This window comes from Lethenteron reissneri, chromosome 7 (genome assembly GCF_015708825.2).
Source record: "Lethenteron reissneri isolate LAM-NWPU_2019-01 chromosome 7, ASM1570882v1, whole genome shotgun sequence".
NCBI lineage: Eukaryota > Metazoa > Chordata > Hyperoartia > Petromyzontiformes > Petromyzontidae > Lethenteron > Lethenteron reissneri.
The window spans coordinates 12,088,250-12,104,123 of record NC_083785.1 but is presented as its reverse complement, the minus strand read 5'-3'; the positions used below and the strand labels follow the sequence as shown (position 1 = coordinate 12,104,123).

Here is a 15,874-nt window from a genome sequence, read left to right as displayed (position 1 = left end):
GAATTGATGCAATGAATATCACGTCGCGATCTGCTTTTCACTAGCAAGTTTCAGATTTACTGCAATACACCCGTTCTTGGACGGGCAAAAGGCAAGTTGATTATCGGTTCCATAACTCATTTGGATCACACGAAAATAGTTCGAAAAGTTCCCATGTGCGGGAGGAGCTTGGTGACATCGACAATAGTCCACATCATGATGGGCTTGGGTTGTCGAAGGTTTCCTGCCTTTGAGAGAAAGGAAATAGGGGGCACATCCTTCAATCAGAGAGACGCAAGTAATGCAGCACCAAAATAAGTATAACCAGTAAAAACAAAGTTTTTCACTATAAATCCTTTATATGCGTGGCGGCTAGAGTCCTCTCGTCCTCTGGCTTGAGATGGCTGCCACATATGGGTCAGATGATTGTCTGCCAGTATTAAGCAATTGGTAATTAAATATTTAATTTGTTTTCCCTAAATCGTGTAAAATTTTGGAAAAAAATTTTCACGAACATTGTCTCGCACAACGAGTCTGTGTGCAAAATGTCAGCTCAATTGGATCACGGGAAGTGGGTTAAAAAACGACCAAAATAATTGCACGGTCGTAAGCAAGCAAGCAAGCACGCAAGCATGCGAACTTAATATAAAGGATTTAAAAAGGAAACAATCGTCAATTAATGACGTGACAAGTTGTGTATCTTGCATTAGTTCACATCACACGATGACAACTTCTTAATCGGGGTATTTGCACATTTCAAAACGTTTTGGTTTGAACGTTCTGGCAGGCAGTGCATTGAGTGTTAAGTGACATTGTTTAATTACTGTGGTGGTGGCAAACATGGTGTGAAAAACAACTAATTGCAACGCAAATTGAAACCACTCGTTGAATATATTTCACACGCCACACAATCCAAAAGGGGAGTCAATTTAATCTTTAATATCAATAACAAAACCAGGGCGTAGTACAGGCGATCATAATTGCGTAAAGGTGACATTCTGCTATCCTGCACGTGTCCAAACGGGACTATTGTACAAACGGCCAATGACGAAAACCAAGAGGGCACCCCAAGTTCATTTGTTTTACGACATGGAGATGATCCGGCAATCAGTCTACCACGAATGCATTCAAGTGTAAATGCACATGTCCAGCTCAAGTGTTTTGTAAGCTTTTGGGATTTGGCACAATAGAAAACACATTAGGCGCAGTCTCTCAAAATATTAAAATGTCGATATTTTCTGCAGAATAAGGTGAACTGGCATACAATGGAAGGTACCGAATTCCTCATTATACCTAACAACTACATCTAGTGTTGATTTTGAACGTCTCCATGGGACCTGCAGTTACGGTTCCAATGCTGACCTAAATCGTATAACTGGGAATTTAACTTTGCAGATAGATCAAGTAAAAAAAAAAAATCATGATTTACAATTCACCAAGTGCCACACCCCAAAATATTGCAACACTTGTTGGACATGAACCCAGGTGTGTTGTACACCAGCACCACTCCTGGAGGTGACGAAACGGGGGTTTAACAAAATAAATACCCCTACACAAAAATGGAACATTCCGCAGCCAATCTACACGTAACCTCAACAGGGCCACCACAACGCTTGTAGGCCAATGCCTAGAGCAGGCTATTCCCCACTTCATCTTTAACAACGCATTAAGATAAAACATTTTCAAAGCAATGCAAAATATCAATTTTGCTCGAGGAAAACGTCTGGACTATGACCGTACTCAAAATTTCAATACTGCAACTCCTTCCGAAAAAAAACGAAATGCTGCACTCGATTCCTTCAGCTTGGGCCTTAGGGTAGGTGTATAGGGTGGAATTCATTCCTTTCACCATCCAAAGCATTACAGTTTGTATATTCCTCGACTATTTACAGGGTAAGCTTAGTAAAGAATTTACACTTTACTTGTGCTCACTCTCATATACAATGGGAACTTACACACTGCAGCACCTTGCTTTGTCTTGAGCATAAAAGCACGTGAAGTACTGCCAACCTGATGATCAACTGAAAGGCAGCTGCAGTATAACTAGGACATGGAGTTTACTTCCCTGGAATGATCCACACAAGCTGCAGTTGCGCAGTGCCAATTCCACGTACTCCATTTCTGAGTTATAGACCAGCTTCTCAATCTTTGCCCAGCATTGTTTTGGCTTGGAATGGGCCGCTAAGTCGGGGTAGAAATTATCGCAAGTAAAAACATCAAATAATAAAACACAGGTCCAAAATTTACACGTTGAAGTTATAATAAAAATCAATTAATGTAAAGGTCAATAATGGGTCTTTATTATGTCATGCATGGTGTTCATTAGTGCCCCACCTAAATATTCTCAGCATTTTAATATTCAAATTTTTTTTGAAATCAAATGGGTTGTGACTTACCACATCTAATTCATTGTTTGTTGCTTTGAAGTTGCTTCAACAGTGAAAATGGCAAACAATTTGCTCACCCCCTCCTGCCTATTTCCAACAGGCCTCTCTCAAACGTTAAAAGTTTTTAAAAGTTTTTTTTTTTCATACAACTGGAAATATGTATCAGCAAGTCCCTAAACTTCCAGTAAATCGATACTGACCACTGAGAGTATAGAATGCCTTCCATTATGGGAAAACGAATGAAAACCACGTTTTTTCAATTGCTGTTATATAAATGGCTTGTGTTCGACACAGGCAAAATGCTGCCCGCAGGTCATTTGCATAAACCTGGGGAAGGGGTTCAGCTGGTTGAACAGGTTGGGGGTCATGAAAGATGTGGACAGGGTCGATAAGAGTAACAGCCTTAATCGTAGACATGTGGGCAGCGAGATGAAGTCCATGAGAGTGGGAGCTTGGCTCAGCTTTTCATTGTCGCAAATCCTAACGGCATACCGCACAACACTAACCGCAACCATCTGTGTCTGCCTGTTAAAAGTTATGCCCCCGCTAAACATCCATGTTCTCGCTTAAACCAAGGCCACACAACTGGCCAATGACAAAGCAACGTGGACGTCTCGTGCACACGCTGGGGCCGGGCCACTTTACCTACGGCAAGTTTTATCAGGTTTACCCAGGGAGGCACAAGACACTGGCGATAAGTGCCAGCTCCTGTGCCATCGTTTCCCTGGAGGGCTGCACTCTCTTTCTACCTGGACCACAGCAGGACATGCTCTCGATTCATATCTAAGGTGGCCAAATGCTTGGCCACAGTGCTACACGTCTGGTGACTAGGAAAAACATGAGAAAGCTCCATTGAAGCACAGGTGGATGAATGTGATGGGACAGGGATAAGCAAGGGAATAGTATGGGTGGTGGCAAGGTAAGCCTCCGCAGATAGAGTTGGGCTAATGGGGCGGTTGATGCTAATGAATAGTGGAGTGGAGCTTGTGTAGTGGGGGCAGGCCTAATACATATTATGGGGCTTTACTGAGCTTGGCTAGAGGAGGGCGAGATTTGGCAGGAGGCGCTATTTAGTAGAGTGCATCCGTGTTGGCGCTCCGTGGCTTCTTGATCTTCTCAATGTTCTTTGTAATGACGTCATGCAAAATCACCTACACCATGCATGAACATGCCGAAGCACGCCGACAAAGACAAAGACACATACAACAATTTACATTAAACCATAAATCACATTCTGCACTTGCTCTTCATTAATCTGCCAACTATTATCTATTCAACATTTTTTTCTAAATGCTGTTAATTGTGCGAGAAAAATAGACCAAATATTAAATCCTAATACACTGAAAAATTGCCCCTGACCCAATCACGTAGAAAACACCCAATATCTCGTCAGATTACAGAAGTAGAGTTGTGTTTGGATAGTGCTTGGATGGGTGACTCTCATGCACCAACAGGTTGCTAAAAATCTGCAGGGCTCCACCGTGTGCAGCAGAAGGCAGGGCAGAAAACAATAACTATTTTTGTTCTGCACTTGTGTTTCCATGTTGCCACTTCCTCCCTTCGCCAACCATGTACTGACCAACGTGGTTAAATATGGCCAAGTAACCGAGACCCACAGAGGCATGGGAAGATCCTTATCCAGCAGTGGATTGACAAAAATATTAACGTTGTTTTTAACCTAAATCTACAAAAAACCTGAACACTAACATTCACTGTAAAGGATTTGTTTATGCACTTTGTTCTTCGCGTTTGACATCATTCCATAAACTGCGAGCCACGTGTGGTGAAAGGTGCTCACATAGTGATTGCGCAGCTCGGAGACGATGATTCGGAGGCTCAAGTACTCCTTCTCATCCAGCTCATCCACCGTGCGCCGGTAATCCTCCTGCACAAACGCAAATCCCACGGTTAACAACTCCTCAGAGGAAGTGCTGTTGCAAAAATGTCAGCTATTGCAGGGTACAGAAACATATTTAGGATTCATGTGGTCAGCCCAATGCATTCACACCTTTTCCCTGCCTTGCACAAGTGACGAAGAACGTAAACACACACATGATTGCGGAACATGCACACCAGAGCTGCGTTGGTGCAACTTCACTCACCACATGGGGGTACTTGGCCACCTTGGATACGAGCTTCGCCCTGGACATGTAGTATCTAGTGAACGACAACAGCACATATGTTGAAAACTACTTCACCTGCATTTGCAGCAAAATAGTCCAGGTGCACAATGATCAACTGTGAAACCGTCAACGAAAATCAACATACACACTCAAAAAATGCTGTTCTACATAGAACTTGTACACACTACAATTGTTGCTGCCCATGCCCACACTACACATGGCGTGATGAAGTCAACTTATGGCCTAGCGGTTGCAGAGGCTGACAATTCGATCCGACAGCTGCCCTGTGGGTGTATGAACCTTAAAAATACACGAAGTCTGCTTCGCAGTGGACATTAAAAATCCGATTATGTAATTCTTAAGAGTAGGCCATTGTGTGCCGGTGTCATGGTCCGTATTTGAACAATTCCCTACACGTTACTGAAATGGAATTCTACAAATCAACTATCATCCACTTCTAGTAAAAAACTAGGCAGAACCCTCCTGCAAAAGTCCTGAGACTCAGTGAGGCTTTTCTGGTAAAAAAGTAGAATTGTCATGGGTGGATTGTTACATGACAAGACCGTGAGAGATGAATAAGACTTGGGGAGGCCTTCATCGAGCAGTGGATTAATCCTGACCGATGATCATCAATACTCTCTGTCCTTCTTAAGGTTAATACACTTCTCATAGCATCTCAATTTTGGTTTAAGACTTGCATGCAAACATTTACAAAAACAATGAAATTATGCATGCAATTAAATATTTCACTATGTTCATGCATGCGAGTAAGAGGTGACTGAAAAATAAGTTTTTTTTTTCTCAGTTAAAAGAAATGAGATGCACATATGATCCAAAAGACATTCCATAAGTTAATTTGCAGATTGTCTCACTGAAGTAAACCAAACCCTAATTTTGAGAAATTACACTTTCAAATTATGCCTTTTGTCACGTGCAGGACTGTGAATTTTAATGTGGCTTTTGAAAAACAAAAGAGTACAATCCACATAGTTATGCAAGCATGTGTTTTTACCGGGAAATCTGGTCCAAGAAGGAGGCAGCCTCTCCCTCCACAGTCCTCAACTCTGCAACCGTGTCCTCCTGTTGGTATACACGTTCATACACGTGCACGAAAAGACAATTCTTGTTGGACTACATAAGCTGTTGGTGCAAGCGTTATTAAAGAGCATCTATTAAAGTCAGCACAGCGCACGAGGCAGGGGATTGGCTAGTACCACTTCTGGCCGCTTTAAGACAAGTGCCGATGTATACACACCATATGAGGTACTCATTATAAGCCTGAGTTAACCTAGGGAAAGGCCTAAGAACTCCTGAGGTATCACTCGTCACTCATGATAGCCGTGGCCAGGAATTGAACTCGGGCAGCTGGGTTTGTAGGACATTGCGCCAACCACCGCACTACTACCACCCATCATGCAAACACACACCTAAATAGGCTTAAAGAGTGAGGCACATGCAAAAGCACAAATACAGTAAAACTATTTCCCAAAAAAAAACCTTCTTATATACCAAATATTGATAAACGAAATGGACTCAACATCCCAATTCAGTGAATGGTCGGGCCTCTAATGGCTGCAAAGGTGTCAAACTGTTTACATACAACATATGCATTGAAATATATATACACAGAATCAGATCTACATCTTGTAGATGTAAGAATGTTGAATCGATGAAACATTATAAACCCATATTAAGTTGTGCATATTTTTGTCCGCTTAATCCTAAGATCACAGGCAAATGGTAAAGGTTAATACCTGAACAGACACGCCAAAGTTGTTTCCATCTTCAATCTTGGGGATCATCAACTGAATCCACATCTTCACCTGCAAGGAGCCACAGAAACTTAAGGGACACGCAAAACTCCTGGTAGCATGGCCTTGGGCCAGCGACTTCACGAACAGCGGACGGAAATTGTTATTTTAATGTTGTCAGGTGCTATATTTAAATTCCTTTGGGTGGATTATATTTAATGGCAATGTGTAAATTAAGTTGGGTCTTCGGTACAAGGAGAAAGCTGGTACATTTAAGTAATTTCTACAATTATAGGAAGACAGAACTTTAGGTTTCTTTTGCAGCAATCAATTTTGATGCGACTGTAAAAATTAGCACATTGGATGGATGTGAGAAATAAGCTTCATGTAAGTATTTTACTTATGCCCTGAGAAAAAGAGATAGGAGTTATTTTAACTGCACAATATACTACCGGGTGCTACACATGAGTGGCAAATCCTTGATGGAAAGAAATAACAATGGGAGAAGTGGTCATATTTGGTATAGAAATGTTGCTATAGTCTCTCAAATAGCAATTGACGATTCAAGGACAAGAGTCCAGATTCATTTTTTCTTGGCAAAACAGCTGCAACACAGCTTTGGCAATTTCCCCTATTGTTGATGACCGAGACAATCAGTGCGTTTCCATCAAAAGTTTGACTAAAGGGATACATTTTGGCAGTAACACGTGTATCTGGCCTCTTGAGTTAAGTGAAAGCATACAAAAGCTAAGTCCTTTGACTGTAGTGAACACATAAGAGTGTGTGGATTAAGCGAGCGAAACTCACGGTGTTACACTTGTCCATGAGCGTCCGTATTTCGGGTTTTATTCTCTCGATAAGCGCCACGAGCTTAGGGTTGCTCTGCACCATGCCGTTAAGAAACGCGTACACCTTGGTACCTGCCACACAAAAAGGGAGAAGTAAAAAAAAAAGCCTACTCATTCGGCAAGGTCACATGGCTTTTATACTATATCAACATGGTTTAAAAGAAAACCGCAAACTACACAAGGCACTGTGGTTTATATTTGAATAAGTAATAGTTTCATATCACAATACCAAGGATTTTAGGTGATTGATTGAAAATAAAGTTGTCCTTTGATGGTGCTGATGGATGTGAGCGTTTCCTGAAATGCATCAAGAACTAAGATTTTTTCCAGTAACCTCAATATCTACGAATAATTTCAAGATATTTTAATAGTACTGCTCATGAACAAAATACCAGTAATTCATTAAGTACGACCTTTAAAAAAACCTTGCCCTTAACGTTGCTGCAGATAATTTGCAATAAAGCTTGGCAGAAAAAATACAAAGCAAGATTTAATTTGTGGTGAAACTTGTAAGGGGTTCAAACACCCCTTAATGTCACATACCTTCGCACTGGTCTTCCTCCGCTGCAATCTTCCTTTTCTTTCCCTGATGCTTGAAGACACACACACACACACGAGCTGATAAATCTAAGAGCAATGACACTTCCAAGTTGCTGATAGAGAACACTGGGAACCAAATTTGATACAAAACGTATTTTTGCGATACTGCGTTGGCGGCGGTACGCGAGCACAAATAACACACTTATCACATCTACAGCAAAGAGATAATCTCTCTACGATAGAGGACTATTTCCCTGAAACAATGCCTATTGAATAATGTATTATTCCCTTGAGGTCAGTGCGATTGACAGTGTGGTACAGTCGTGCTCAACATACATATTTGTTAAGTACATCTGTATATTAAATGTGTGCATATATATGCGCGCGCATGGCAGCATGCTCACATTATCCAATGCATTGTCGTGGCTGTTGGTGATGAGAACAGGCTCGGGAATAGGGATGTTGAGGTCAGAGTGCAGGCCCACCAGGTCCGTTATGTTTAGACATTCCTCCTGACCAACACACACGCACAGAACAACTCAACACACACAACAACAAGCCCCTCAGTCCTGGCTGAGCTAAGGTCCACTCAGTCAAATTGTGGCCTCGGGGATAATTGGAGCATCACCCTCGATGAAAATGCCCGTTTACTCTTTCTTAAAACATCGACTAGTGGTAGGAATTAGTGAATATAAAGATTTGTCCGTTCCATAAGCTTATCCATCCATTGGCCTTTGTCCACTTACACACCTTTGAATGTTTATTTGGGAGTCCACATATCCTTGTAAGATGTCTGAATACTGGAGTGTCCTTATAGGTATGGATTGGTCTCTCCAATAATCAAATTGCCCTTTCTGCCTTAGCGATAACAAACTCACAACTCATGCGTAGTGTACAGCATTTTGAGTACATCGAATGCGTTTACTTTAAAATGCATGTATGCGCCTCTCAGCCTCTGCTGCCACCTTTCATACGAGTAAAAAGCACCGGGAAGAATCCAGACAAATCTATTTTTATTTTCAATATGGCTGCAAATCCATATGATATTTAGTTTCTTCGGAGCTGGCACCTGTGTCATTCTTGACTTGACTTATTTACGTGAAGCCTTCAGTTTTGAAGACATCAGTGACACTAACCCTGCACGTTATAGGTGCATCTCAATAAAATATCGTCTGGATGAAAGATCTTGAGATTCTCACTGAGAGGACAGGGGCTCCCATTTCATTCCTTGCACCAGGGCGCATGACAACTACACTAAGCCACTGCACAAAAGGGTCAACGCTGAAAAGGGATGTGTTGAATGGGTCACAAGGAGTTTCTTGCATGGTTCTTGCCTGTAACACCAGGCAACTCAACAATTATATAATAGTCCACACACTGCTGATGACACTCAGAAAAATAAAACCGGTGGACAGTGTTTGCAAGCTTGTTTTTTTATATTCCTGCTGTGCCAATGCACCATGGATCTCCCCTGTAATATAGCAGGGAAACTGGATAAAGGGGACTGTCCATGTAACAAATGAAGTAAACTCAAGCTTAATTAAATTCTGTGAGAAAAAACACTAACCCAGGTCTTTTGGCTGATGGAGCCAAATGTTATTTATACAGGTGGCAAAACATAACTTTGTCTAAATAGATATTTATCTTGTCAGCTGCAATCCACCAAGATGACGCATACTGCATTTTTACAATATGCATTGGCTGGTCATGTTCAGACCCCCCTTAAAGTAGTTCATCTGATTCAGCGCAGACTTGACTCAAGCCACACCGTGACGGGTGGGTGGGCACGGCACAAGTCAGCGTGGTATAGCGTAGTAAAAAAAATACCCCGCCAACACACAGTATCGGGAGGCCCTCATCCAGCAGTGGACTGACAAACGGGATGTATGTGGACAAGTCACATACCTGTAGGAAAGTGTCGAGTTCTGACAGCTTTTGAGGAAAAAGGTTTGCCACCAGATCCTCTGCCTAAAATGAAAACAAATGTCAAAAGAGGAAATAACATTTAAATGTATTAAACACTATTGTGAGAGCTTTTTCACTTAACTCAATACGCTACCAAATTAAACGGTGATATACACTGCAGCCTAGGAATAACATTCCAACTATGTGTGTTTTCCATACCCGATATCCACATTTTCACCTCACAACAAATTAAAATTGCCAATTCGTTATAGTTCCGAGTCAATGTGTAACTAAATCTAACATTATATTTGGCTAGGTCTCCCAAAAACCATTATCGCCGAGTGTCACCGTATTGCCAAAAGCTTAAAAAGCTTCAAAAACATTGGTAAAAAAATAATGTATAAATTAGATGTGAAAATATCATACAGTCAAACATTTTGTAGGGTTTCAGATCATCAAAGATTTAATCTTATTTTAGCACTGCTACTATTTGCTTTTAAAAACGCATATATCATCTCCATAGGCTAATATAGATGAAAAAAACTGGATTATTTCACTCACCTCGGCACTAATTCTTTCCTTGAACATCTCAACCTGCAATGAGAATGCACACAAAAAGGCATGATTACACGAAAATATACTACATGTACATTATTTAACTAAGAATCTATAGCAAAGGCCGACATTCATCACGGGAGCTCAGTTACCGCATAGTTATTTAAGCCAAGTCCCCCCATTGAGACAGACTGCATAACAAGATCATGATAGCATAAGCCCGGCAGACACACATTGTTACAAGTCTATTTTTAATCACCCTGCGGAAAATGTATGCATTAAAGAAATAATGGCTGTCCGTCCAACTCTGGCACAGCACATAATGTGCACAATTCTCGTGTGTGTTCTCAATAAATATTTTTCAGTATGGTTTCCATTCCAGACTTCAGATCAGAACAATGCCCCTGTTTTTGCCTTTTTTTAAATACTGGCTCTCATGTTTCGTTCAAAGTCTGATAAAAGGCAGCCCAAGGAAATGTGGAATTTATTTTGGCGTATAAATGAAAGGAAAAGGCAATCAAGCACAAAAGCACAAACCTAGCTTAACTCCTATGCCCTCAAATAGTGTGTTAATTATGGGATGAAGACAAAAACAAAGTGGTGCACATACTGTATTTGGAAAAACAGTTTCCAAAGCAAATCTATTCCATGTTTGACTTGCCTCTTGTCTTCATCATCAAATGGTTGTCTGGAGTTATGTTACTCAGCAGAAGCTGAGTAACAGCTTCAATGACTAAAGAGACTGTCATTGCAACACCTGGAGAGGCACTGCAACTTGGATGTCTGACAATCATGGCAATGCTCTCATTTAACAATCACGCAAAACAACCGTTGCAGATACGCATTGTGGAACATTGAGATTGCTTTACCTATACCCACCCAATGAAAACCAATGTTCAAAGATGGCTCACAAACCCTAAAGCAGGGGTCGGGAACCTTTTTGACTGGGAGAGCCATAAAAGCCAAATATTTCTAAATATATTGCATTGAGAGCCATATAGTATTTTTAACGTATAATAAATTAAATATGTATTACTTTTAATGCGACTTCTGGTGCTGCATGGTTTTGCTGATGGCCTTGTAGTCTGGTTCGTACGTGGTGAGGTTGAGCTTCGTGCAGGCGTGACCCGTGAAATTTATCTTCAAAACTAATTTCTGTTTACTTTAAAATGACACAGTATTATTAAGCAATATCACAAGTATTTTAAAATCAGTTCCAAACTGATTTTTTTATTTTTTTTCAACTCAAAATTGTCTGGGAGCCATATGCCGTCACCAGAAGAGCCATATATGGCTCGCGAGCCATAGGTTCCCGACCGCTGCCCTAAAGCATACCCACCAGCAAACGACACACGTGACACGATACATTTACCCTGTACACATGCAGCTCTTGGGAGTTCTCTAACCATATTTCACTACGTTGGTCAGTGTGGGTTGGTTAAAGCAGGAGGAGTGACGTGCATAGTAGCCGAGTGCAACAATGTTTTTCTCTGCACTGCCTCCCTCTGTTGACCGCCACGTAGCTCTGCACATGCTGATAAATACGCTGGACTAGCGTCTCCTGGGTATCCTGTACGGCTACTCATGAATACTGTATATTAACACGTGAAAAATACATGTACCTACTTCTGTCACACGCTGCCAAAGTTTACACGTTAACCTTCCCCTGGGCTCTAGATAGTTTTATAACCATGCCTCGTACGTGTGAATGAGTACAATCAACATTACATTTATTTACTTAATGTATTTAAAGCAGGAACGTTTGTGATGTAATTTTGTACAGAAGCTTATTTAAGGATCTGTGTGGTATTATTCTGTGGACGTGTATTTTATTTAAGGTGCAGTTTTGCTCAAAAGCATTGCACAATGTACAAAACACATTAGAAAAGGTCACAACTGGACACTTTCATCAATAGCTTTAGCAACTAAACTCGTGTTCCTGACAAAACATACGCATGAAGAGGAACTGAATAGGTATTATCCTTGCACATGCTAAATGGAATAAAAAATACAATCACGATACTTTCTACCTGCAATTCTCCTCTAATGGGTTTTTGTATCGGTAGCTTGTTTTCAGAAACCATGCGCCACATGCCATGCACTTTTCAATGTGGACATATGTATATGTATAAAACTATTCAGCATTATCATAGTATATCTATTGCTTTGTTATTATTACTCTCGCTGCATTGGGCATTTCAAACAGGTTGCCAAGTAACTGCGATTAAGGTTTTGCTGTTTTGGGGGTATTGTAGCCAAAATGTAAAGAGATATTGTGAGCTAGGAACATTCATGTGTAGGATTGCAATAACCACGGGCCTACATATAAAGAGACTAACAAACATATGTGTGTTATTCTGGAAAACACAAAACCAGGTTATAATTTCACTGTGTTCCCAGGGATAGCTCATGATCTTTTTTTTTATGAAAGTGATATTACTGTAATGGGTATACATCCTGGCAGCCATCCTATACAAAATCAGTGGATGGTTTAATTTAAATAACTCAAGGGGCACTGTCACACACTTGCAATCAAAAGCAGTGTAAAGGGAAAATTTCACTGAATGTGTTTATGCAACACTGGCCACACGTCCTCCAGAACAGCAAATTTGAGAATTTCTGTCCAATCACAAATGGCTGTACAAAGGACATAAGCTAATGTTACTTTATTTGGTTCGTGCATCAAAATTTATTGATGTATCACCCCCCCCCCCCCCACCTTCCACGTAGGCCGTGCATTAATCCAAGACAAGAATCCAAGTCTCGGGCGAAGCCGGGTAGTAAAGCTAGAATAACAATACCAAACAATTTCAAGCCTGTTAATCAGCTGTTGGATGAAGGCCTCCCTGCACGCAGTGTTGCTTATGGGGGTTGGTCATACTTCACCACATCAGTCACTACATGTTGAAGTAGGGGGGGGGGGGCAATTATCGGTCCAGATATCACTGGTGTTAGCCATGCTCAGGAATCAAACTTAGGTCGCAATGCATACATTCCTTGCTGATTTATTATGTAACATTTGGATAAAAAAATTTAACTATTTAATATGCCTCAATGAATCATTTAAAGCTCTGTAGACATTTTGGCAGCCCTGGACCAGTGGTGAAAATCCCACATTATGGTGATGGCAAGATAATCCACAGGTCAGCCAGGAGGGATGGACTTGGGGGGGGGGGGTCAATTTGAACACGCATGCTTTCGAATCTGAGTGTGTACGTTTTGCCCACTGCCTCCTGTCCACTTGTCATTGTGAACATACTTAAATTTAAATGCACAGCTGTCAAAACTGCTGAATGAAGGCATCCCCACGCTGTTGCAGTTATTGGTGAGTACATGTTGGAGCAGTTCAGATAACACTCGGCGATGGCTGATCATGATTATGACAATTATACAGTACATGTTGATCCGGGAAGACCATGGCTGACAATGATGGTATCAGGATATTATGCTACTTATCTAAATCTTGAAGACTATATTCTGCTTATTTCTCATAGGCATGACGACGATGAGGCACAAAAAGTTGGAATTTCTCTTATCATTTTGCCTTTAATCGACAAAGTACAGACCAAGTTTGATGACGTGGCGATATATTATACTACTCCTGTTATTCATGAGATGATGCATTCAGCAGTGGACTGTGTTGATGGTAATGACTGACGCTCTCCAGTCTCTTATTGATGACGGTGCCTTCGTCCAGAAGTGGACAGAACATGGCTAAAAATGCGACGATTACGAAAATGTTCATGATGTTTACAACTGCAACTATTTCCATTAACACAATGTAACTAGGAATGTATAGGTTTAATTTTTTTTAAAGAACATATATTAAGCGGGCTTGGTTAGGACGCGTCGCTGGAAGGGATGACTGAACAATGGTCAGGAATAATAATAGTGTCGCAGAGAGGAAGTCCATCGAGGAAACGGAGAGACGAGATCAATTCATGCGCAGAGCAAATTGTTGCATCGCACCAATCGTGCGAGGTGGTGATGCCAGGTTTGAGGGATTCATCCAGCAGTGGATTTATCACAACTGACAAAGGCTTTTATCTATTTTAATGAAAAGAATATACCTTAATACAGGCATGGACAGACTATTACTTGATGATTTATCCATCACGGCTTCTCGTGGGGTATAACAGCCGAATATTTCGGCATTACATCGATGATGAAATGTTAAAATGTACATCCCTTTGTCAACCTGACCGGGATGAAAGCCCTTCCCCTACCGTCGTGGCGTTCTTTGTTTTTACTCAACCTTACGTTGTTCGGTGCGGGTTGATGAGGGAAACACAGACCAATTAAAATACCACTTGATACTGGTGGTAGCCGTGACCAGAAACACAACCGGGGTCGCCGGGTTCGCAGCAAAAAGCGCCAAACACTCACTGCGCCACCATAGATTCCCAAGATAAAAAGGCCACACATCACACGAGCGGCTATTAATTAATCATAGTTTTTTTTGAGTACAACTAATTACACCTCCACGCAGAATTAACTCCACGTCAGCCGATGAAAAAAACAAACATTCCGCTGACTTAATGTCTCCCATTTCACAATAACGCCGCTGCCTCCTCCATTGAGCAGTGAGACACCCCCACCCGCAGTGCCGCAGCTGATGACGGTGCCATTACTCGCCACTGCCTCTTCCCCGTGTCCACTGCCACCACAATCACAACCAAACACGTCGCGACAACAACCAAATGGCTCAAACTATTCGACTCGCCGCCGAGCGAATAAAGCGATCGCGTCTCTCGCCGCGCCGGGGAGCTCCACGTGGAGGGGGGAGCGTCCTGACCCTTGGGCCCAGCGCAGGCTCAAGGCCCTCACGAGGCCCAGGCGACGACTCCCACCCACCGCCCCCATCACCCGCCCGTGCCGGCGGTCCGCTCGCTCGCTCGCTCGCTCGCTCCATCGTCTCCCCCCTCGCTCACCCCACGTCCCTGGACGCCGCGGCTCGCCGCTCGCGCGTCCCTGCGCACCTTCTTGGTGGTCTCGCCGTCCAGCTTGAGCAGCGCGGACATTCTCGTTGCGTACGAGAGGGGGAAGGGAGGAGCGAAGCGCCGCGGCGTTTGTACGCGGAGGCCCCCACGGATTCTCCTACCGCAGCCGGGGGGCGGGGCGATGGATAAGGGGGCGGGGCGATGGGAAGGGGGCGGGGCGAAGCGGTTGGGGGGGCGGGGCGATGAGAAGGGGGCGGGGCGATGAGAAGGGGGCGGGGCGAGACGTCGACTCCGGGGAGGGGGAGGTGCTTCCCCACGCCCGGCGGGTCACATTCGCCTCGAGTGCGCATGCGCAGGGCGAGGTCTCGCCCACGTTTGACATTGGCTCCGCCCACATGTGACACGTGGCTCCGCCCACATGTGCCGCGTGGCCCCGCCCACATGTGACGCGTGGCCCCGCCCACATGTGCCGCGTGGCTCCGCCCACATGTGACACGGGCATACCGTGTCAACCCATATGGTCTATCTTCTTGGTTCTTTCGGTAAAGTCACGTAGAAGGGAAGTAATAAAATAATAAAAATAAAACATAATTAAATTATTCTCACGACGTTTCGGCCACAACGCAAGCGGCCGTCCTCAGGTGAAAACCAGGTCCATCGAGGCGACAGAGTCTGAATGAAACAGCACACGAGCTTGGAGCATATATATAAGCTGGGCGCATTGACAAAGGAATTTGCATATCAAGAGGAATTTAGCATATTTATGGGAAATGCAGGAATGTGATTAGTACTGCATATGCATGTGCATTATGCAGGATTCACAGCATCAAAGGGAGTTGCAGTTGC

General features: G+C 42.8%; 1 protein-coding gene across 6 annotated transcripts; it reads right to left on the bottom strand.

The window, feature by feature from the left end:
- Positions 1–895: 895 nt before the first annotated feature.
- On the bottom strand, positions 896–15,206 carry PSME3 (proteasome activator subunit 3). 6 transcript variants are annotated; one of them, XM_061575923.1, is made up of 11 exons: positions 15,068–15,206; positions 10,095–10,127; positions 9,534–9,596; positions 8,033–8,140; positions 7,632–7,680; positions 7,048–7,160; positions 6,244–6,312; positions 5,502–5,569; positions 4,469–4,523; positions 4,165–4,251; positions 896–3,517 (listed from the first exon to the last, which is right to left on the bottom strand). In XM_061575923.1, the coding sequence occupies exons 1-11, from the start codon at positions 15,107–15,109 to the stop codon at positions 3,437–3,439; spliced, it is 768 nt and encodes a 255-aa protein (XP_061431907.1). In that variant the 5' UTR covers positions 15,110–15,206; the 3' UTR covers positions 896–3,436. The 6 variants fall into 6 exon arrangements, with proteins under 6 accessions (XP_061431907.1, XP_061431916.1, XP_061431898.1 ...); XM_061575932.1 differs by having other exon boundaries at positions 8,033–8,137; XM_061575914.1 differs by having other exon boundaries at positions 7,632–7,674; positions 8,033–8,137; positions 15,020–15,204.
- Between the last annotated feature and the right edge of the window lie 668 nt (positions 15,207–15,874).